General features: G+C 45.0%; 1 protein-coding gene across 1 annotated transcript in view; it reads right to left on the bottom strand.

The window, feature by feature from the left end:
* Nucleotides 1-23314, bottom strand: part of LOC124555477 — a 308379-nt gene extending 285065 nt beyond the window's left edge. The window contains exons 1-2 of the mRNA XM_047129401.1: nt 23084-23314; nt 22439-22617 (exon numbers count right to left, since the gene is read on the bottom strand). Of these exons, the coding sequence (XP_046985357.1) occupies nt 22439-22584 (146 nt within the window). The 5' untranslated portion in view covers nt 22585-22617; nt 23084-23314. The remainder of the gene's footprint in view (nt 1-22438; nt 22618-23083) is intronic.
* Nucleotides 23315-23589: the final 275 nt, after the last annotated feature.

Genomic DNA, 23589 nt, shown 5'->3' with positions numbered 1-23589 from the left:
AGCAACGACTGTACATTTTATTGGTAATAGTACTGCGCGGTTTCTTTGTAGGACAGTAATAATTTAAAAGATTTCATCCTTCCACAGTAAACCGCTAGTACAATTTCGCTTAAGAAAATTCGTGTAAAATAATACGTCCGTAATGGACGGTTAGAAAGATTTCAACACTAATAACGTTAAAGTTTCACTACTTGTGCAAGACAACACGTATATTTGTCTCTCCGTTGTCTGCTAAAAATAAGACACATGAGCTTGCATTAAGTACATTTCACGATGTAGACAGAACGAAATATCTGATGCACGTCTAGCGAACATGAAATAACGAGTGAATGTAGCATAAAATAGAAGTTATATGCGTAAAATCTTCCAAAAGTCTTTCCTGACAAGTGGTCTCATCGTCCTCTTTACTTCATCAGTGATGATGACATGAAAGCACATGCCCCTCTCCAAAGTGAATGTTATACGATATTTAATGAGGCATATTTGGAATAGTTCTAAATTTTCACTTTGTTTTCTGTTTTTCCTCTACGAAAGAATTTTACTTTAGACGATCTCACGCTTAATTTGCATTGATGAAGACCGTTAGAAATGAAATGAATAGAACGAGTCACACAGGTACTGTTAAGGGAATGTAGCTTACCGACGAAGAAGACAGTTACAAAACTTCTAAAAGGTGAGACCTGCGTTTGTCCTGGCGTATACAATTTTCAAACCTCACCTGCTAGTTCGTAGTCTTTCACTATCGATACCTCTGACTTTGGTCATCTTTGGTGGCACTAGTGTTCAGTGTGTGTGTGTGTGTGTGTGTGTGTGTGTGTGTGTGTATCTTTCCTGAATTACTCCAAGAACCGAGGTTTTAAATTTGCTCGTACATCGCCTGTCCGTTGCAGTTTGTGCCTCGAAAATAGCGGGGTGTACGCCCGCCGAAATAATCGGCGATAGCTGTAATTATTACCTGGCTGAATTCCCGTCAGTTGTCTGAAAACTTCTACAAGGTATTAATGATCGTCAGCATGCATACGCGGTTTCCCTATTCGCTTAAAAACGCTATGGGGATACTCAAAGAACTCCGGATGTAGATTACGTGAATCACAGCTCGTAATAAAAGAAAAAAAAAAGGCCCTGAGCACTATGGGACTTAACATCTGAGGTAATCAGTCCTCTAGAACTTAGAACTACTTAAACCTAACTAACCTAAGGACATCACACACATCCATGCCCGAGGCAGGATTCGAACCTGCGACCGCAGCGGTCGCGCGGTTCCAGACTGAAGCGCCTAGAACCGCTCGACCACTCCGGCCGATTGCTCGTAACATTATGAGAGCCTACATTCATGGGCGAATTAAGATGGTTGGTTGGTTGGTTTGGGGAAGGAGACCAGACAGCGTGGTCATCGGTCTCATCTGATTAGGGAAGGATGGGGAAGGAAGTCGGCCGTGCCCTTTCAGAGGAACCATCCCGGCATTTGCCTGGAGTGATTTAGGGAAATCACGGAAAACCTAAATCAGGATGGCCGGACGCGGGATTGAACCGTCGTCCTCCCGAATGCGAGTCCAGTGTCGAACCACTGCGGCGAATTAAGATATATTACTCTTCATCTATTACTCACAATAATTAATAAGTGTCAAAAATTTGGGTGTATACTGAAGCAGGCGTAGATATAGAACAAGAAAGTAGGTAAATGATACCTCTGTCCCGTAATTTCATGCTAGTTGGGTTACAGGGTGTAAATAAAGATTACGAATTACATTAGGCTGTGGAAACTTCAGTCGCTGTGCGTTATTTTAAGTGCGTAGCCCGTCTACTTCACTTCGAACCGTTAACAACTGACAAAACGCGAGTATAGAAAAGAAGGAAATTCTGTTATGTTCATGAATGGAAAAGGCTGATGTAACCAAGTCGTATCCAAACCGTGTTACGTGCAACTGTTCGCAACTTTCAATAGCGGAAGTGACAGCGAATACGGCTACGTCTACACACGCTTTTTAGAGCTGTTCTTTTCTTTTATTTTGAATTTAACTTTTGAGTTGCGGTCGTTGCGCGAGAGATTACGAGAACAGTCGCACGACTCTCCGTCCCCTCTAGTATCAGAGAGGCCAGAGTGGCCAAATGGCACTCAGAAGAAATCTCGGCGCGGTGAAGGCGATCCAGAGGCGGAGGCAAATGGTTTCCGGTGGGAATGGCACCCCCGCGCTATTTCGGGCGGCAGGCAGCGGCGAGGCGGCTGCCCGGGTCCCCGAGCCAGGTGTCAGCTGCGCGCTCTCTCACAAGCTGCCACTCGCGCCCCAGACCTGCGTGTTTCGCTTCGCAGAAAGCGCGCGTGCCAGACGCTGACAACGTCGTGGGCCATCCCGTACGGGACGAGCCTATCAATCTGAAGCCACCTCGGCGGCTTGTGTCAGTTTCGCAATTTATTTTATCGATTACCTTTTCGTGCGGCTTCAAAAGGCTGTGCGGGCACCATTTATACCACCGGTAATTCCGATGTGGCCCACAGGAATAGAAATGGGACTTCTGTATTAGTAGCCAACAATGCAAACCACTAGACCACGGAGGTGTCCCGGAGACGATAGATGACAGCTCAGGTGTAACTCGCAATCGACATATCCAGCCGCTTCTCACACAAACGGCTTAGAGGAAGGAAGGCAGATTGAAGTTTAACGTCCCATCAGCGATGAGGTCATTAGTGTCGAAGTTGAAACTTCCTGGCAGATTAAAACTGTGTGCCGGACCGAGACTCGAACTCGGGACCTTTGCCTTTCGCGGGCAAGTGCTCTACCAACTGAGCTACCCAAGCACGACTCACGCCGCATCCTCACAGCTTTACTTCTGCCAGTACCTCGTCTCCTACCTCCCAAACTTTACAGAAGCTCTCCTGCGAACCTTGCAGAACCAGCCAGGAAGTTTCATATCAGCGCACACTCCGCTGCAGAGTGAAAATCTCATTCTGGAGTGTCGAAGTTGTTTCAAAGGAAGCATCCCAGCACTCGCCTTAAGCGATTTATAGAAACCACGGAAAACTTAAATCAGTATGACTGGACAGATATATAAACCGCCGTTCTTCAGAATACGAAATACATGAAATATATTCGCAGTTGCGAACGCGAACAGTCATCAGCTTACAAGAGAAATGACAATGAAAATTTGTGCCGGACCGGGAATCGAACCCGGATTTCCTGCTTATCTGAGCGGTCGCTTCGGCTATCAGTGTACCATTGAAGGCCAGACCCAAATTTCCATATGTCGTCGTTTCGAATCACAACCTATACTCGTAATCACATTATGTAATGTACCTACGGGGGAGGACATTTTTATTTGAAAGTTGCTGCCTGGTATCGGCGGATAAATACGATACTGCAGTCCCTGTGTTATTAAGAAGAATGATGGAATGTTCCTTCGGACATGTACACATGTTTGAAGGAACGTTGCATACTTCTTCTTAACACAAATATTGCAATACCGTACTTTGAGTACGAGTCCAATATCTTACCACTATGTCACCTCGTTCGGTACGGCCGATGGACAGTGGAGTGTTATGGGACCACTGGTTTTCACAGTATATATAAATGATCTAGTAGATAGTGTCAGAAATTCCATGCGGCTTTTCGCGCATGATGCTGTAGTATACAGAGAAGTTGCAGCATTAGAAAATTGCAGCGAAATGCAGGAAGATCTGCAGCGGACAGGCACTTGGTGCAGGGAGTGGCAACTGACACTTAACATAGACAAATGTAATGTATTGCGAATACATAGAAAGAAGGATCCTTTATTGTATGATTATATGATAGCGGAACAAACACTGGTAGCAGTTAATTCTGTAAAATATCTGGGAGTATGCGTACGGAACGATTTGAAGTGGAATGATCATATAAAATTAATTGTTGGTAAGGCGGGTGCCAGGTTGAAATTCATTCGGAGAGTCCTTAGAAAATGTAGTCCATCAACAAAGGAGGTGGCTTACAAAACACTCGTTCGACCTGTACTTGAGTATTGCTCATCAGTGTGGGATCCGTACCAGGTCGGTTTGACAGAGGAGATAGAGAAGATCCAAAGAAGAGCGGCGCGTTTCGTCACAGGGTTATTTGGTAAGTGTGATAGCATCACGGAGATGTTTAGCAAACTCAAGTGGCAGACTCTGCAAGAGAGGCGCTCTGCATCGCGGTGTAGCTTGGTGTCCAGGTTTCGAGAGGGTGCGTTTCTGGATGAGGTATCGTATATATTGGTTCCCCCTACCTATACCTCCCGAGGAGATCACGAATGTAAAATTAGATAGACTCGAGCACGCACGGAGGCTTTCCGGCAGTCGTTCTTCCCGCGAACCATACGCGACTGGAACAGGAAAGGGAGGTAATGACAGTGGCACGTGAAGCGCCTTCCGCAACACACCGTTGCGTGGCTTGCGGAGTATAAATGTAGAAGTAGATGTAGATGTAGACAGCGTAGCAAACTGCCTTGCACGAACGACTGCCGCCAATTCAAAGTCTGACGCTTAGTTTCTTTATCTACTGCTGTTTTCGACAGTAAGTTTCTGTTCTGTACACCGTCTCAAATTTACAAACCTTCTACATCCAACATACTGACATTTCTTCTAATATTCATTTTATACTGCTCTCTCTCCCCAAACTGAACATGTAGCATTGCAGAAGACACGAAAGAGATCGGCTACGAAATCCTCGTTCGATCAGTCATAGAATATCATTCGTCGTTCAGGAATTCTGAACAGTATGGTTAACAGAAGGAATAGGAAAGATTCAAAGAAGAGCTGCACGATTCGACATGGGTTTGCTGTCAGCGTCAGAGTCACAGAAGTTCTCGACAGTCTGCTGTGGGAAACGTTACAAAAACACACTTTTGTGTAGCGCGGAGATACTTACGCTTTAAATTCCTAGACCCCTCTTTCCAAAGTGAGTCTCTAAACTACTCTGTTACAAATATCTCGTGCAATAGCCACAGCACCGAAATTAGAGATATTTGAGATTATACAGAGCGGTACGGACAGTGTTTTTTCCCGCCGAGGTAATAGGGAGATGGGGAGGAGGGAGTGTTTACTGGTACACTGCGGAGCTACGTAGATGTAATGTGGGCAAGGAATGTCAAATGGAATTTTAACACTGGTATAATTTCCGCCCTTGCGGTTATTCTGACTTGCTGAGTACTTTTCATTATCTTTTCATAGTAATTCCTTTTTAAAGATATGCTTGTATTCAGTTAGTACTTTTCACCTTGAGTTTTCATCGTGTTTATAAATAACGAAAACTCACCGTTTACATTTTTATACGGATTACAAACATCTCAGAGTGTGACTCTGTGGCTCGTTGGCTCGGTGGGAAAATGTCAACTTACGCATCTAGTTTGATATTTTTTATGGATGTAGCTTTATATTTGCAAAACTTTCAGAAGGCTTTAGGCTCTGGCTCTGAGCACTATGGGACTTAACATCTGTGGTCATCAGTCCCCTAGAACTTAGAACTACTTAAACCTAACTAACCTAAGGACATCACACACATCCATGCCCGAGGCAGGATTCGAACCTGCAACCGTAGCAGTCGCGCGGTTCCGGACTGAGCGCCTAGAACCTCTAGACCACCGCGGCCGGCGAAGGCTTTAGGGGTTCATTAGAAATTAGCTTTTTAGATTTTTCGGTTCCAGGTTCGTCTGCTCCACACAAGACTGCCGCTTTCACGTCCTCGACGTTGGGGATTCCTCTAGGTGTTGCGACAGCGCTAGGGACGGCTCCACAGTCCTGTGCTGGCACTGCGACCTGCATTCATAACGAGAGGAGAGGGGCTGGCATTCGCCGGTCCGGGCTTCTGTGACACCCGCGAGTATGGAACTACATCATTTAGCTGCGTTGAAGAAGAAAAAAGAAACGCGGTTCTGTTTTGAAGCGTTCGCTGACGCTGCTTACTACTAAGCAATTGATGGTGGGTCAGTCCTGCCGCTAACATGAGTAAGGATTTTAATATGTATGGTGATTAGCAGTGATGTTTGCTGAACGGCAGTGTCAGCTTCGATATCGTGATCATCTCAACTTTCTATGTAGTAGGAGGATCAGGAATTACGCCCACTCAGCTAGTGAGGCCAAATGGGGAGTTGCCTGAATACAATAAGCTGTGGCACTGTCATGTAAGTCGACACTTGGTCTAAATGCTCGCAACAAACCGTGAGACAAACAATATTTAACGTTGCGTACAGCGAACAGACAGACCCGTTAGTGTTCGATCAGACTATGTAAAGTGTAGCTCGCTTTGAATACCGCCAGTGCTTACTATTCGTGGTCACATGCAAGAGGTATGCTCTTGTCTTCGTTCACCTTTGAACTGACTTACCCAGTCATTTACAAGAGAGCCAACAGGGGGTGGAAACAATGCGAGAAATCCTTGCTTGAACATAAATGCAGATACTTGCCAATCCTGCCGGTTGCACTGTTGTATCTGACCACGAACGCCACCTGCGCAATCTCCTCAATCCGTGCAATGGTCAGTCGTGCGTTTTGGGTAGGTAAGTTGTGAAGATTTATACCGCATACAGGAAAAGCGAAGAAACGTCATCCGTTAACTCACAAAGCGCACGAAAGTGTGTGTTGAATGACTGGGACAAATGGTTATTGAAGAGGATTGTGTCTAGAAATAAGACAATGACAGCTTGAAAAGTCACTGTTGAACTGAGTGTCGCAACAATTCAGGACCACTGCCAACTCGAAGGGAGCTTCATAAGCAGGGAGAGATGGAATTCCAAAACCACTCATCAGTGATGCTCGTAACAGGGAAACGTGGCCCCGAAGCCAGCAAACGTCGACTATGGAGCAATGGAAGATTCATTTGGTCGGATGAGATTTGTTTCACACTGTTTGCAACATCTAGCCGACGTCCCAGGAATGAAACATGGGTGGGGGGGTTCGATGATGATTGGGGAGCCATACCGTGGTATTCCATTACCTCCATGGTTATTCTGCAATGTCGCATTACTGCCAAAGATAATGTTATCGTTTCGGTTGATCAGGTCCATCACATGGTGCAATGTTTGTATCCCAGTGGTGATGGTGTGGTCCAAGACGACACGGCCCCTGTTCACACAGCTCGCATTGTCCAGGATTGGTATCGTGAGCACCAGGATGAGTTGTCGCATTTCCCCTGCCTACCACAGATACCAGATTTTAATATTATTCAGACTGTGGTCTACTATGGAGAAAAGGATGCGTCATGGCTATTCATCATCATCATCGTAACCCTAACTTGCCACTTGTTCGCAGGAAGAATGGTGTAAGATAACCTTGAAAACGGTACAGCGCCTGTATTTTTCCATTCTGAGACGACTGGAAGATATTTGGGATGCTACTGAGTTTCTAAATTTACATCTACACTCCGCAAGCTACCCAACGGTGTGTGGCGGAGGGCACATTACATGCCACTGTCATTACCTCCCTTTCCTGTTCCAGTCGCGTATGGTTCGCGGGAAGAACGACTGCCGGAAAGCCTCCGTGCGCTCTCTAATCTCTCTAATTTTACATTCGTGATCTCCTCGGGAGGTATAAATAGGGGGAAGCAATATATTCGATACCTCATCCAGAAACGCACCCTCTCGAAACCTGGACAGCAAACTACACCGCGATGCAGAGCGCCTCTCTTGCAGAGTCTGTCACTCGAGTTTGCTAAACATCTCCGTGACGCTATCACGCTTACCAAATAACCCTGTGACGAAACGTGCCGTTCTTCTTTGGATCTTCTCTATCAACCCGACCTGGCACGGATCCCACACTGATGAGCAATACTCAAGTATAGGTCGAACGAGTGTTTTGTAAGTCACCACCTTTGTTGACGGACTACATTTTCTAAGGACTCTCCCAATGAATCTCAACCTGGCACCCGCCTTACCAACAATTAATTTTATATGATCATTCCACTTCAAATCGTTCCGTACGCATACTCCCAGATATTTTACAGAAGTAACTGCTGCCAGTGTTTGTTCCGCTATCATATAATCATACAATAAAGGATCCTTCTTTCTATGTATTCGCAATACATTACATTTGTCTATGTTAAGGGCCAGTTGCCACTGCCTGCACCAAGTGCCTATCCGCTGCAGATCTTCCTGCATTTCGCTGCAATTTTCTAATGCTGCAACTTCTCTGTATACTACAGCATCATCCGCGAAAAGCAGCATGGAACTTCCGACAATATCTACTACGTCACTGATATATATTGTGAAAAGCAATGGTCTCATAACACTCCCCTGTGGCACGCGAGAGGTTATTTTAACGTCTGTAGACGTCTCTCCATTTAAACAACATGCTGTGTTCTGTTTGCTAAAAACTCTTCAATCCACCCACACAGCAGGTATGATATTCCGTAGGCTCTTACTTTATCAGTCGACAGTGCGGAACTGTATCGAACGCCTTTCGGAAGTCAAGGAAAATGGCATCTACCTGGGAGCCTGTATCTAATATTTTCTGGGTCTCATGAACAAATAATCCTGCACCGTATTAGGCATCGTAATGTGTTATTGGTGTTTTCATATTTTTCTCCAACCCGTGCGAATTTTGAAGTGTACTCTGAAACACTGCTTGGCAATTTTCAGACTAATAAATCACTGCCAGAGGCGAAGACGCGAAAAGGGACAGAAAAACACCTGAGATACTACTCGCTACAGAACCTCGGATCTTCAAGCTGTTTTTGTCTGACAGTTAGCCTTAGAGCCACACACGATTACACTATTACTGGCGATAAATCATTAGAAATAATAATCCTAAAATATCTGGATGTATCATTCGGAGCCACCTGAAGCGGTATGACCCACATAAAACTAGTAGAAGGAAAAGCAAATGGCAGAGTGAGATTAATTGGAAGAACCTTAACAAATTGAAATTTATTCAGAAAGGAACGGAGTTTAAAAAAGCCCTCGTCCGACGAATTCTTGAATACTGCTCGTTAGTCTGGGAACCAAACAGGTGAGGGTTAATAGTGGAAACAGAGAAGATCCAAAGAAGAGAGTCGCATTTCGCCACAGGTTTGTTTTGTAAGCGACGGAGTGTTAAGGAGGTGCTGGTCAAGCTCCAGTGGCAGACGCTACAGGAGAGGCATTGCGCACCGAGTAGAGGTGTACTGACAAAATTGCGAGAGCGTGCGTTCCACGCATAGTCGGACAATACATTTCTTCCTCCGATATAAGTCTCGTGATGTGACCCTCAAGGGCAAAATCAGAGCAATTAGAACTCATATGGAAGCTTAACGATAGTCGTTCTTCCTATGTCCTACAGGCGAACAGAACAAGAAAAAGGATAGAAAAGATGTATATAGAGAACTTATGTGCCACCCCGCTTTATGCAGCAGAAAGGTAAATGGAAGATTTTATACTAAAGTAATGAAAAAGTTCGCTTTATTGCTCCTTCAGTAATTAATTATGTATTTCTGGAGTCTTCTGGGCAGAACAGTTACTTAGATTAACTAAAAATTGAGTTACATCTCGAGGGATTAGTGGGAAGTAAGGGCATTTAAAATTTAGAGGGGCAAAAAACTGCGAAGTACAGGCATATTAACATCGGCGTAAGAGCAAGAGCTCTTATCGCAGTAGACCGAAAATTTTTCGGTTTCAGCGCCCGTCTCCCTCCCACTGATTAAGTACAAATTAAGAGACAGCTAAGTGATTAACTTTCTCATCTCAAGAACAGCAAGGAGAACGTCGTCAACACACACACACACACACACACACGCACACACGCGCACACGCACACACGCACACACACACAGAGAGAGAGAGAGGGGGGGGGGGGAGGGGGATTGGTGTCCCAATAAGAGAAAAGCTCGCATTCGTGCGTTGCCGGTTCCCTGAGAAATAGTCCATGGTAACACGGTTCTGCGCCCTCGCTTCAACTTGATTCGGAACAAAATTTACGCATTCATAACGCTCTGCATGTCTGAGATGCAGAACGCCATGCTCCGGCAGTCAAAGGGCAGCATTAATTTTCGTTAAGTACCGCCGCCGCACCAGCTGCATTTGCGGTCCCGCGCCGACTTCGCGTCTCTAGGATTACGATTGCATTTGCACCCTAGTCGTTAATTGCGCTGGTGGCGATAGGTCAAGTGCAGTCGCTCTCGGGCTAGTTTCACTGATAAACAGTTTCAGTCATATTATTGCAATGTACATCTACATACATACTCCGCAGTCCACCATACGGTGCGTGGCGGAAGGTACCTCGTACCACAACTACCATCTTCTCTCCCTGTTCCACTCACAAACAGAACGAGGGAAAAATGGCTGCCTATATGCCTCTGTACGAGCCCAAATCTTTCTTATCTTCGTGGCCTTTCCGCGAAATATAAGTTAGTGACAGTAAAATTATACTGCAGTCAGCCTCAAATGCTGGTTCTCTAAATTTCCTCAGTGGCGATTCACGAAAAGAACGCCTCCTTTCCTCCAGAGACTCCCACCCGAGTTCCTCAAGCATTTCCGTAACACTCGCGTGATGATCAAACCTACCAGTAACAAATCTAGCAGCCCTCTTCTGAATTGCTTCTATGTCCTCCCTCAATCCGACCTGATAGGGACGCCAAACGCTCGAGCAGTACTCAAGATTAGGTCGTATTAGTGTTTTATAAGCTGTCTCTCTGTTTACTTCAAACGCCTACTGTTAGTGTATTGCCAAAACGTGTTGTCGAATTTTGATCTCAAACTGAATTGGATCGTACACCTGCAGCACAAAACACGACTCTGCGACCTTTATCAGGACCAAAAAAAATGGCTCTGAGCTCTATGGAACTTAACATATGAGGTCATCAGTCCCTTAGAACTTAGAACTACTGAAACCTAACTAACCTAAGGACATCACACACATCCATGCCCGAGGCAGGATTCGAACCTGCGACCATAGCGGTAGCGCGGTTCTAGACTGAAGTGCCTAGAACCGCTCGGCCACACCGGCCGGCTTATCAGGACCGCTGTTCTCTATATACATAAATGATTTGGCGGACAGGGTGCGCAGCAATCCCCGGTTGTTTGCTGATGACGCTCTGATGTACGGTAAGGTGTCGACGTTGAGTGACTGTAGGACGATACAAGACGACTTAGACGAAATTCCCAGTTGGTGTGATGAACGGCAGCTAGCCCTAAATGTGGAAAAAATTAAGTTCATGCGAATGAGTAGGGAGATCAAACCTGTAATGTTCGGATACAGTATTACTAGTGTCCTGCTTGGCATAGCCAACTCGTTTAAATATCTGGGCGTGACGTTGCACAGCGGTATGAGGTGGAACGAGCATCTGAGAACTGTGGTAGGGAGGGCAAATGGTTGACTTCGGTATATTGGGAGAATTTTAAGAAAGAGTAGTTCACCCGTAAAGGAGACCGCATATAGGCCGCAAGTGCTACCTATTCTTCAGTACTGCTCAAGAGTTTCGGATCCGCACCAAGTCGGATTGAAGGAAGACATCCAAGCAATTCAGAGGCGGGCTGCTAGATTTGTTACCGGTAGGTTCGAACAACATGTAAGTGTTACGGAGATGCTTCGGGAACTCAAATGGGAATCCCTGCAGGGAAGGCGACCCGGCATTTGAAGCTGACTGCCGAACGATTCTACTGTCGCCAATATACATTGGGCGTAAGGACCACGAAGATGCGAAAAATTAGTGTGTGGGGCGCTCAACTGCGCACTTATCAGCGCCCGTACAAATTCCCAACCTTTTCTCAGTCCAATCCCGCCACTTTCATGAATGATGATGAAATGATGAGGACAACACAAACACCCAGTCATCTCGTGGCAGGTGAAAATCCCTGACCTCGCCGGGAATCGAACCCGGGACCCCCTGCTCGGGAAGCGAGAACGCGGCCGCGAGACCACGAGCTGCGGACAAGAACAGGAAAGGAAATGACAAGTACTACTACTACTACTACTACTACTACTACTACTACTAGTACCCTCCGCCACGTACCGTACGGTGGCTTGCGAAGAATCCATGTAGATGTTCAAATGCGTGTGAAATCTTATGGCATTTAACTGCTAAGGTCATCAGTCCCTAAGCTTACACACTACTTAACCGAAATTATCCTAAGGACAAACACACACGCCCATGCCCGAGGGCGGACTCGAACCTCCGCCGGTATCAGCCGCACACATGTAGATGTCGATACCGTATAGATGTAGATATGAACTGATATTAACAAAGCTATCCTCACTGCATTTACTGCCTTGAGAATGACAGTGAGGATGGATGTCGAATTTCGGCTCATTTTGAAAACTGTAACCGCTCGCATCCCCGCAAGTTGTTCTATAGTTCACACACAGGGAAAAGGCTAGTCCTACAGTTATAGATGTACTCTGCGTATCACTGAAGTGAATGACAGAGGATATTCTTTATTGTACCAAACATTAACGTTTCTTACCGTGCCATTAACGGACGGAGTGTGGAATTAGATTTATGACTGCTTGTACGCTTCCGTGCGAGCTGTTATGCTTTTTTATTTGCATCATATCAACAAGTTTCTGCCCAAAAAGATGGATGCCTAAGCTTTCTAAGAAGATTCTCGCGAGATCTATGACGCATTTCCGGTTGTGTCTGCGAACTAAGATTTTTTAACATTTCTCTTACACTCTTGTCGGTAATCAAGTATGAAGTTTTGAGCCATACTTCTTTGTATACATTCCACGTCCCCTGTTAAACCCAACTGATACGTGTCCCGTAGAGTTGACCTGTATTAAAGTTTGGGCTGTTACAACACACCTTCCGCACCATTTATAAATTTCCTGTGAACTGTCAGCGGCTGGTGCTTCTGGAATTGATCGAAGCGTTGATGTCACGAGTACGTGCAACGGCGTCTAGAGTTGGTGCGCACAGAATTGTGCTGCTACGATGGTGGTTGCCTGTCTTACTGTGGATCTGTGGTACAGTGTCACATCCATGTTTCGATGGTTTTGCACGAAAGCTGAGTCTGTTACATACGTCAAGAAAAACTCCACCCTTGTTGCCTTTTAATCATCAGCCAATTTAGGCGCCACAGTACGAGGACAGGTCTCCTTAGTCTAAAGTTTGTGCATGATTGCTATAACACTTTCCTTACTAATCCACAATTCCTCTGTTTGTCAATTTCAGAGACAGTAAGCGATTTTACACCAGCGTCCATCACATTTTCTCGACAAATAACAATAAAAAATATTCAACTCTCTATAAACATTCAAATTATTATAGCCTAAAAATTACAACATTTAAAACAGCCCTGAATGATGAGGGGTTTCCAAAAGCCTCGTTGATGAATGAAGGTGGTTTATTCGCAACTACCGGTTTCTCCTCAGTAGAGACGCATCTTCAGGTTTATAATGGTTGTATTTTCACAATGTAGATGGACAATTACGGAGTCACAGCATTCGGGAAGTTATCCACGTTAAGAGTTAAACAACGTTTTCTGTTGTTGTCTGTCATTACGCTTTTAGACCGTTGATCCGAAAATGGCAGATCCAAAGCTTCTTTTCCGTTCCGATCATTGCATTACTTCAATAGTTGCGCTCTGCGACAGTATCGCGCTGTGATTACGAAATGACAAAATTCCTCCAGACGTCTGTCAGGGATGCGACGATCGAATCGATCCAGGAGTAAATTGGATATCTTACCCCCTACAGATAAGGCGGAAATGATATCGTATCACGAATTTCCCTTTTGTTTCGATGAGTTGTGACGACAGGCACACGGAAAACATAAAACTGACTCACGTTGCCCGAAGCAGGAATCCAAACCACGAGCTCCGCTTGACGGAGCAGCGACTATGCCTCGAGTTCACAGAGACAGCCCGGAAAGGATTTCAACAAATCGTCAACACATTTTCTGCTCACGGTTTCTGTTCCGTACATTTGCAACAACACTGCATGCATCGTCGTCGTCGATTTTCTCGATTAGTATCAAAACTTGGTGTTAATACGTTGTTCAAGAGTAGTGTGACATTCATCACCACGCACGCTATGTTCTTAATGGAAGCAACTGACAAAGGTACTTCAGTGTATTGCGTTTGGCGGTGTGTGCAGTTTCTGAGCGTATATCTCCAAGCCCATGCAATATCACGCGTTTCTTAATGGAACCTGTCATTTCGATAGCATCCATTGACTGAAAAATACAGACGAACTATGGGTTTTCTTGGATAATGAGAAACCGCCTGCTTAAACTTACAGGACATCAGAATACCGAATTCAGGCGGGAGGAATAGAAAAAAAGCTACAACTTGGCTCGTATTCTCACGTACGTGTGTTTAAAATTAGTGGTTTGCAGACCATTAACGGTGGGAAGTATTGAAAAGGGCGGAAAAGCAGATTTTTTTCCTGCAACATTAAATGTCCCATCTTCAGAAAGATAATCAAAGGCCTTTTCTTTTCAAATTATGCTTGCTGAAATCGTACAGAGCAGTGACAAAAGAAGCCGTGGCAACAACTGGTTCAACAGTAACAAAAAAATATTTCCGACTTTACCGACAAACGTTTACGTCACTCGAAACGACGATGACAAAAAATTCGCTTGGCACAAGATGCGGGGTACTTAAAATAACTGATGACATCAAAGTATCACATGCGTAGCAAGTCTCTCGGACGCACATCATAAGGTTGCCGCGCTAAAACTGCTCACGTGTCTTTTTTTTTTCCTTCGGAACGCGTCTAGTTTATCACGCGCTCCTTAGCAATAGAGGAGCACTCGGTTATGTGTGCATTGTCTGGAATTGGTTTTTAAATATGAAACAAATTCCACACGTAGAGTATTGCGAGATTAACAGTTATGACATGAGGACGAATGGGAGCGAGAACGAAGAAATGTCAGCGGAGGGAAAGTCTCTGAAAAAGAGGCTTAAAATACCAAAAGTCTATTACAAATTATTTCCACTTGGAAAACAATGGTGGCACAATACTATTTGTTTCGTCTAATCCAAATTTGCATGACGACCTGAGGTGCCACATATAATGCTGCTCATATGAAATAGAGGAAATATGGTTCTAAATGGGAGGGGTGAGGGTTTTTTCATCCTGAAGCACAGCAAAGGCTTAACTTGTTGCTTAAACGAAACTCTAAAACTATGCTGTCCATCATTGTTCGACCATTGCTGATAGCTATGGATGTCGTAACATCGTTTCTCGCCAGGACTGTAGATATAACCGACAGCTGTAATCAGCCTAATTTCATTATTCGACAGCCGGTTTTTCCAAATTGGTAGGGCAGATGAATTTATAAGATTTTCCCGTGTTTTCTGTTTTTGTTTTACACTACAAAGATTAACGTAATGGCGAATGTGGGGTTAATGTAAAAGACTTAATTTAATTTATATATTGTCTAATGAGCGCAACAATGTTTAGAACGCCGTTTTACTTTTTCTCCGATTGGATCACAACTAATAATTTTTTACGATCATCAGGTTCAGCTTCTTCCAGTCATCGTCCCCAAGAGGGTGGCACATTTACCCCATCAAAGGGGAGCCTTTGTTTGTAATAGATCAAACAGTGAGTGAAGTGAGCGACGATTGTGCACAAGTGCCAGGGAAAGGCACCCAAGAGGTATGCGCTCATTTTTTCAATGGTTTTATATGCAACACAAGGTTTTAAATTATGTCGATAATATTTTATACGAAAGCTTCATTTGTGTAATTATGGAATTGTTAAGTTACATATCTGCTTTCTTTCTCGGTTCACGTATGACTATGCCTACAACAAGCGGAAACCGGCAATACTGCAAAAATTATTAATTGTGATCGAAAGCGTGTAAAAATAAAAATGTACGACTAACCTCTCGTCATTCGTGGATGTTTAGAACTCTGAGCGTTTAACCCTCTGTTGAGGTGCTCGTCTTATTATACATATTGGCTAGAAATGGTAAGAGACTGTGCAGATGACAGACCAGATACGGCTCGCCATGGGAAATTCGAGTTAGTTCCACATATCAGCACGATGTTCCTTTTATTTGTCTCATTTAATTTCTCTGTTGAGTCCAGGTATTCTGTGACTGAGGGGGACGAAAGTGTGGAATACCCCACCTAGCGCTTTTTGCACCTTCAAAGAGAAAATGTTTGGCCAGTGCCTTCCGCCGATCTGTGGACTGTGTTAAATGTGAATTTCCAGCGACCAGGTAAAAAACAACCAACAGGATATTACGTTCTCGCCCCCTCTGGCGTTCAGAGCTTAATGCCGCCCCTTTCCCGCCTCTTGCCTGCCAAATACCGACAATTAAAATTTTTATACATCTGAGTGGTGTCTGTTCTGTCCGGCAGCTCCGACAGAACAGACACCAGTCGTGATGACGCAACTGGCACATATATTTATATGAAATAGAGGATGGAGAAAGAAATGGAAAGTAAGGGTGGGAAACTCGTGACTTCTTGGCGCACAGTGCATTGTGGTAATGCGAAAGCTGAAAATTGTGCCGCAGCCCGACTCGAACCCAGATTTACCGCTAGTCGTGGGCGGTTGCCTTAACCGCTTCGGCCACCCGGACACGTTTCGTGACAGACTCATATTTTCAACTTATAACACGCTGCACTGCAGTATCTCTCGTCTATTAACCACCTACTCGCAAATTATTAATTCCCTTAGACTTCGGATGATAACAGTGCATCCGTACTAAAACAAATGTCAAGGAGCCGTCGCGCTCTTTTATATATAGTGCTGTTCTGTGACGGGCAGCCGGCCGGAGTGACCGAGCGGTTCTAGGCGCTACAGTCTGGAACCGCGCAACTGCTGCGGTCGCAGGTTCGAATCCTGCCTCGGGCATGGGTGTTTGTGATGTCCTTAGGTTAGTTAGGTTTAATTAGTTCTAAGTTCTAGGCGACTGATGACCTCAGAAGTTAAGTCGCATAGTGCTCAGAGCCATTTGAACCATTTTTGAGTCCCGGTCCGGCACAACTTTCAACTTTCGCCATTGCATTACCACAATGCACTGTGCGAATGGAAGTTACGAGCTTCCCACTCATCCTTTCTCCTTCTTTCCCGATCCTCTATTTAATAAAAAAATTAAAATTTTAATACCAGAATTGGAATGGGCTACTTCGAAGATTGGCGCGATTTCGCAAATTCAGCCGAAAGGACACATCCATTTGCTCAGGACTGTGCACACTCTTCCGTGTGGAAGAAAAAGGTGTGCATGAGAATGGTTTCGTTACGCAACGAAATGAATTCGAACTTTTGAGACTGAATGAAAACGGAAAGGAAAAAGTGTGTTTAACGTGCTGTCGACGGCGAGATCATTAAAGAAGGGGCACAAGCTCGGATTGGAAAGGAAATCGGCCGGGCCCTTTCAAAAGGACCATCCTGGCATTGAGATTAAGAGAGGCAAGTGTGAATCGACTGGGGGCTCTGCAGCTATGACCTGACGGGACAATACTTTAGGAGTCTAACGGGTGCAGATGCTGTTAAACTGCAAAGAAGGACTGCTAACTACCCTCACATGCACAAGATTTGCATAACTGAGGCAACATCTACCTCCTTACTCTGAAAGCTGATGCAGGATGGAGTAGAGGAGTAGGACATAACGAAAACCATTCCATAGGAACATCTTAGACAGTAATGGCACCAAAAACATCGAAGAACTATTGTGTTGTAGAATATCGACGAGCTTTGTCTATAATCATCGCCAAAGTAAAAGTCTACATTTACATCAACACTTACAAGTACGTCTATTAGGCAAGACACATTACTGTGTGTGACGAAACGTACTTCACGTATCATTGTCACTTCCCCCTTTTCCTGCCGGCCGCTGTGACCGAGCGGTTCTAGGCGCTTCAATCTGGAACCTCGCGACCGCAACGGTCGCAGGTTCGAATCCTGCCTCGGGCATGGATGTGTGTGATGTCCTTATGTTAGTTAAGTAGTTCTAAGTTGTAGGGGACTGATGACCTCAGATGTTAAGACCCATAGTGCTCAGAGCCATTTGAATCCCCTTTCCTGTTTCATTCGCGAATTGCGCGCAAGAAGATCGACTGTCTGTGAGCCACAATATCACCTCTAATTTCTCTAATTTTAACGTCGTGATTATTTCAAGAGATGTGTACGAAGAAGTAATACATTGATTCCATTTTCTTGGAACGCACGCACTCAGAATGTGCTCTCCATGGTGCTTAATGACCCTCTTGTAGTTGGATGAGCATCTCAATGACATTCTCGCGATTAAACAAACCTGTGAACTGATGATCAACAGTCAGCAAGCGGTATAGTTAGCATCTTCTAGTTACCTCTACGGTGGTTAAGTAAATTGTCTGGTAAATCTCCGTGTGACATTAGTATACATCTCCAAACTACTCCGCAAGCCATCGTGCGAAGCATGGCGGACGGTGCCGCGTACCACTACTAGTAATTTCCTCTCCTGTTCCACTAGCAAATACAGCGAACTGAGCGAGATGGTGCAGTGGTTAGCACACTGGACTCTCATTCGAGAGGACGACCGTTAAAACCCGCGTCCGGCCATCCTAATTTAGATTTCCCTAAATCGCTTCAGGCAAATTCCGGGATGGTTCCTTTGACAGGGCACGGCTGACTTCCTTCCCCATCCTTCCCTAGAACGATGGGACCGGGGACCTCGCTGTTTGATCCTTTCCCCCAAATCAACCAATCACTCAAATACAGCGAAGGAAAAAAAGCTTTCTAAAAGGCTCCTACGAGCCCAAATTTCTCCCATCTATCTGCGAGGTCCTTAACGCGAAATGTACATTGGCGGCAGTAGAATCGTTCTGGAGTCGGCCATAAATGGCAGTCCTCTCAGTTTCCGCGATAGTTCCTCACGAAAAGAGCGTCGTCTTCCATCCAGGGCTTCCCATTTGAGTTGACGAAAAATCTCCATAATACCTGTGTGTAATCCGACCTGATGGGGATCCCGAATACTCTAACAGTACTCAAGAATGGGTCCCACTAGCGTTCTATACGCCGACTCCTTTATGGATAAGCTCCAATTTCCCGAAATTCTCCCATAAGACGAAGACGAGCATTCGCCTTCCCTGCTACCACTCTGAAGCGCTCCTTCCATTTCATATCACTTTGCAACGTTAGATCTAGGTATTTAACTGATTTCTTTGTCACGCAGCACGCTACTAATGCTGAATTCGAACGTTACAGGATTGTTTTTCCTACTTATCCGCGTTAACTTACAGTTTTCTACATTTAAGCAAACTGCCATTCATCACACCAACTAGAAATTCTGTCTCGGTCATCTTGCATACTCCTACACTACAGTTACTTAACGATGACACCGCCCCTTACACCATAGCGTCATCAGCAAGACCCCCACGGCAGGATTCACGTGGGTGATATAGCTGCAATCGATCCACACAGGTGGTCCTAGGTACATGGCGGTTGTGAATAATTCCACTGGCTGACCACAAATCGTGTAGTTACATGAAAGCGGGTGTTTGTTTCATCTACTCACGCGAACGACATGAGCGTGCGTTAAGGGTAAGCTGAAGGTTTTAGATCAAGTGCTGTCCTGAACGGCTTCCTAAATTTTGTAACATTTGCTTTGTTCAAATATATCGTACACCGTAAAAACCTGTCACATTTCCTTGAAGTGTACTGGACTTTACTTTAGCTTAAGACGATGTCTTCCGATTACGCACCAGTCTACTGATGAATCACAAACCTGTTGTGATATCCCGTACGCATGTATTATTTTGAGTAGGTGGCGGTGAGAAACTGTATTTTAGGGTATCCAGAAGTCAAGGAACCCTGCATTAATTTGGAATCCTCCGTCTATATCTCGTCAACGAAGAGAGAAAGCTGTTTTTTTCATTGTAGACAGGAGGTTAGTTGGAAACAAACTAGAAGCTCAATCGCAGACCATGAAATACAGTCGCGAACAGTGGTTTCGGCCAATGGAGCGACTCAGTATTCGCTTGGAGCTATCTAAGGACCATGGCGAAGAAAAATTTGAAACCCACTCGGATCGCCTACGAATCCGGACGTGAACACAGCACATAATTCGGAACGCAGCTGAAATGGCTACACGTACTTGCTCCTATTAATCAGAAGAGTGAAGCACAACTTTAGCTTTCAGTCGTTCGAAAAGCCAACCGTGTGGATTTAAGTAGCGTGGAAACTCGCAGGGCGCCGGGTATGTCGGTAGTCTACGTCCTGCTCACTGAAGCAGGGATGGGTCAAGGTCTGCAACGGAAACCGCGACCAGAATTCACTTGTCGCCATTCAGGGCAGAATAAAATGGAAAAAAAAGACAGGTGTGGCCCGGATGAGGACAGGGCGTTATGCTCCGAGTCAAGTGTTGCAATACTCGCATGATGTGGTCAACCGTACACCACACGGCAAGAGACAGTCATTTCGCGCGGCGTTTGCTACAAAGGGATTATTTGCTAGACGTCATTAAACCAAACAGGCCAGTCTGCATATGGTGGTTAAGCTCTTTCTCTCACTGCGTCTCGTTTGTGAGGATGATTGTTCGATCAGGCAACGGTGTGAACCCAGCTCCGAAGGAAGAAAGAAAGGTTAAAATTTAACACCTCTTTGACAGGGAGGTCATTAAAGATGGATCATTTGCGTAGTTGGAGAAGGACTGGGGAAAGTGTCGGTGCGACCTTTCTCGAAGAATCCTGCTGGAATTCGCCAGAAACTATTCATGAAAACGACGGGTAACTTAAATCAGGATGGGCGAATGGGGATTTGAGTTCTGTCTCTTCCTACCGAGAATTCAGTGCCTTATCCTCTGCGCCATACCGAGCAGGGTAGCGTAGTGGCTAGCACACTGGTCTCGCATTCGGGAGGACGGCGGTTCAAACCCACGTCCAGCCATCCTGATGTAGGTTTTCTGTGATATCCCAAAATCGCTTAAGGCAAATACCGGGACGGTTCCTTCGAAAGGGCACGGACGATTTCCTTCTCCATCCTTCCCTAATCGGAGTTTGTAATCCGTCTCTAATGTCCTCGCCGTCGACGGGACATTAGACACGAATCATCTCCTCCTCCTCTGCGCCATGACTCTCGTTTCGGTCCTCAAATGAAAGAAGTTCATCGACGATGAGGTCATTAGAGACGGAGTACAAACTAGGAATGGGGAAGGACAGGGAAGAAAATCGGTCGTGTCCTAATCAAAGGACCAATCTTGGCTTTTGCCATAAGCGATTTAAAGCAATCATGGAAAACCTAAGTCTAGAGGGCCGGACGGGCATCAGAATCGTCGTTCCTCAGAATGAAAGTCTGGTCACTGGTGTCTTACCACTGCGACTTGAAGCTTTTCAGGAAATATTCAGTAATTCGCCTTTTTAAGAAAAAATAGAAGAAGAAACAGCTGCCTTAAAAATGTGTCATGTGACACATTGTTCTACATCTGCTCGCGTTTTGGATATTCATAAGTGAGCTCGAGTGTACCTCGTGTAAGAGGAGAGCATATTAGAGAGAACTGTAAACATTATATAGGATACACGAAGTTCGTCTCAACAGGCGATTGCTGAATGTCGCCACCGCGCTGTAAAACACTAGTTCTGGAACCTGTAAAGAGTTGCCCGATAAAGATGACAGCGTTAAGATTAAATTTAAACTCTTCGTACACGTAGTAGCTACTAGAGATAGCATTAGCTCACTTGGACAAGGATGGTGAAGGAAACTGGTAGTAGCCCATTCGAAGAACTCACCACTGCCGATGGAGTGATCCAGGGGAACAACGGAAAACAATTCTGACTGGCTGGGCGGGGATTTAAAGCCCTCTCCTCCGGAACAAGAGTCCAGGTCTTAACCACAGCGTCGCCTCGCTCGGTAACTAAACGAGCGGTGTAAATATAAGAACAGCAACGAAATACAATTTCCGCTACACTTGTTACTCGAAGGTGAGCCAGTGGGTTTAGCCTGAAACTGGTGTCGAACTGGATTTGGAGGCAGCGGACAGAGCCGCCGCACAACTGAGAGTTGTGGCGAGCTAAGCGCGACAGCGCGCCGTGGGGCGGGCGGCACAAGTGGTAGCGGAAATAGTTCAAGTTCCTGTCCATATCAGCTCAACGAGCTGCTCACAATGGCGAGGAAGTGGGCAGGAACCTGTTGCAGTTCTCGTCGCGAGTCCATTTAAGCACACACTACACTGCTGGGCGAATCCTTTCAGTTTAAAAAACCAAGGACTCTTTTCAGTGTGTGCATAAGCTCACGTACGACGGTTTGCACTGTTTTGTAGAAAAATCTTTTTTCCGATGCGCAGCATCAGCAGCACAACAATAATTTATTCTACTCGTACACGTATACCAGAGTCCACAAGTACTCCACAACTATTTTACTGTGTCTCGGGAGTAGACTTCAATGTGACATTGCAAACTTTTAGCATATTTATATAAATTAAGTCAGACACGATTCTAAGTTTTCAGTAGCTAAGCTTAGTTTTTTAACTCCTCTTTTGAACTAGCGCATACAGTATTTTTCAGCAACAATAGAGACTGTACATCTAACTTTCGTTCTTTTTCAGCAGGAAGGTCATCGAGAGAAAAGTGAGGCTACGGTTTAAAAACTTACTTGCAGTAATAAAGTCGCCCATCTCTGTTGACATGCACGGTCCACCCTGGCTTGAGGCTCTGTTGCAGCTCAGCCAGGTAAGTTGTGCTCGACACAGCCTGCTCTGCCACAGGAATGACATCATTCCAGTTCGGCTGGAGTAACATGGGCACCCGAAACCCCACTTGCAAATTCAGATCCTGCAAAAATGCATGGAGAAAGTGAAAGCAGCAGTTAGACAAGCGCTGCACAGTACCGCAGCGCAGTTCTTGCAGAAAAGTTCTACGATAGCTCTAGCTAGCTCTGTTATCTGCGTGTTTTAGGTGGAAAAAAAAATTATGGGTACCTGTGTTTTTACAGATATGAAAACTGTGGCTTTGCGCAACGAGGTATTCCACAACCAGTATCTAAAGGGCACACAATACGTACTCGAGGCTATAATACGGCTGAAAACGACACTTTCAAGGAAATGCCTGATTTGTGTTCACTTGTAAGCAATACTTTCGTATGCAGAATCTAGGAGAGTGGACAGCAAATGTTGTCATGCCAAATAAGATCGATGTTGCATTCGCGTAAAGCAGTAAACAATTTTTTTATAAGTCAAAAGTTGCATCATTGACAACACTACAACAATCATTCCAAACTAATCAATTGCACTTTACGTACCTTTCATTCAGCTGTGTCGAAACTGACACAATTTCGCCCCGTTGTTTATTGTTACACTCATGAAAATATTCTGTTCCAGTTATGTATTCAGGAAGTTGTTTGCAGTCGATAAAAAAAATAAGCATATCAAGAATGTGTAAACAAATCGTTGGTTTTCAATCCCGTGCAACGCTATTCTCTTAACACAAACACGCCCTGCAACAAGCAGCAGCTGTCAGCCAGCACTGCAGTTGTAGCACAACTCCTCTGACATTGATGTCGCTTTCCGCCTGCGCCTTGCGAGCGAAGCGCTGCCGTGGTAAGCCCCTGAACTACGTCCTAGGCCTTCAAAAGATGGTTCCAGCAGGCCGCATGAAAACAAAGCGGTAGTTTTCATGGACGCCTCTCGGCACAGCGGACGTATTAAGTTGTAATACATAGAAGTCATACGGCTTAAATAACAGAAAATTACTGGAAATCGTCTACGCAAGTTTAAAATTTTGTAGTTTCGGTAAAACGAATAGTTC

The sequence above is a fragment of the Schistocerca americana genome, chromosome X (assembly GCF_021461395.2).
Source record: "Schistocerca americana isolate TAMUIC-IGC-003095 chromosome X, iqSchAmer2.1, whole genome shotgun sequence".
Taxonomy (NCBI): Eukaryota; Metazoa; Arthropoda; class Insecta; order Orthoptera; family Acrididae; genus Schistocerca; species Schistocerca americana.
This window is presented reverse-complemented; position numbering and strand designations above follow the sequence as displayed.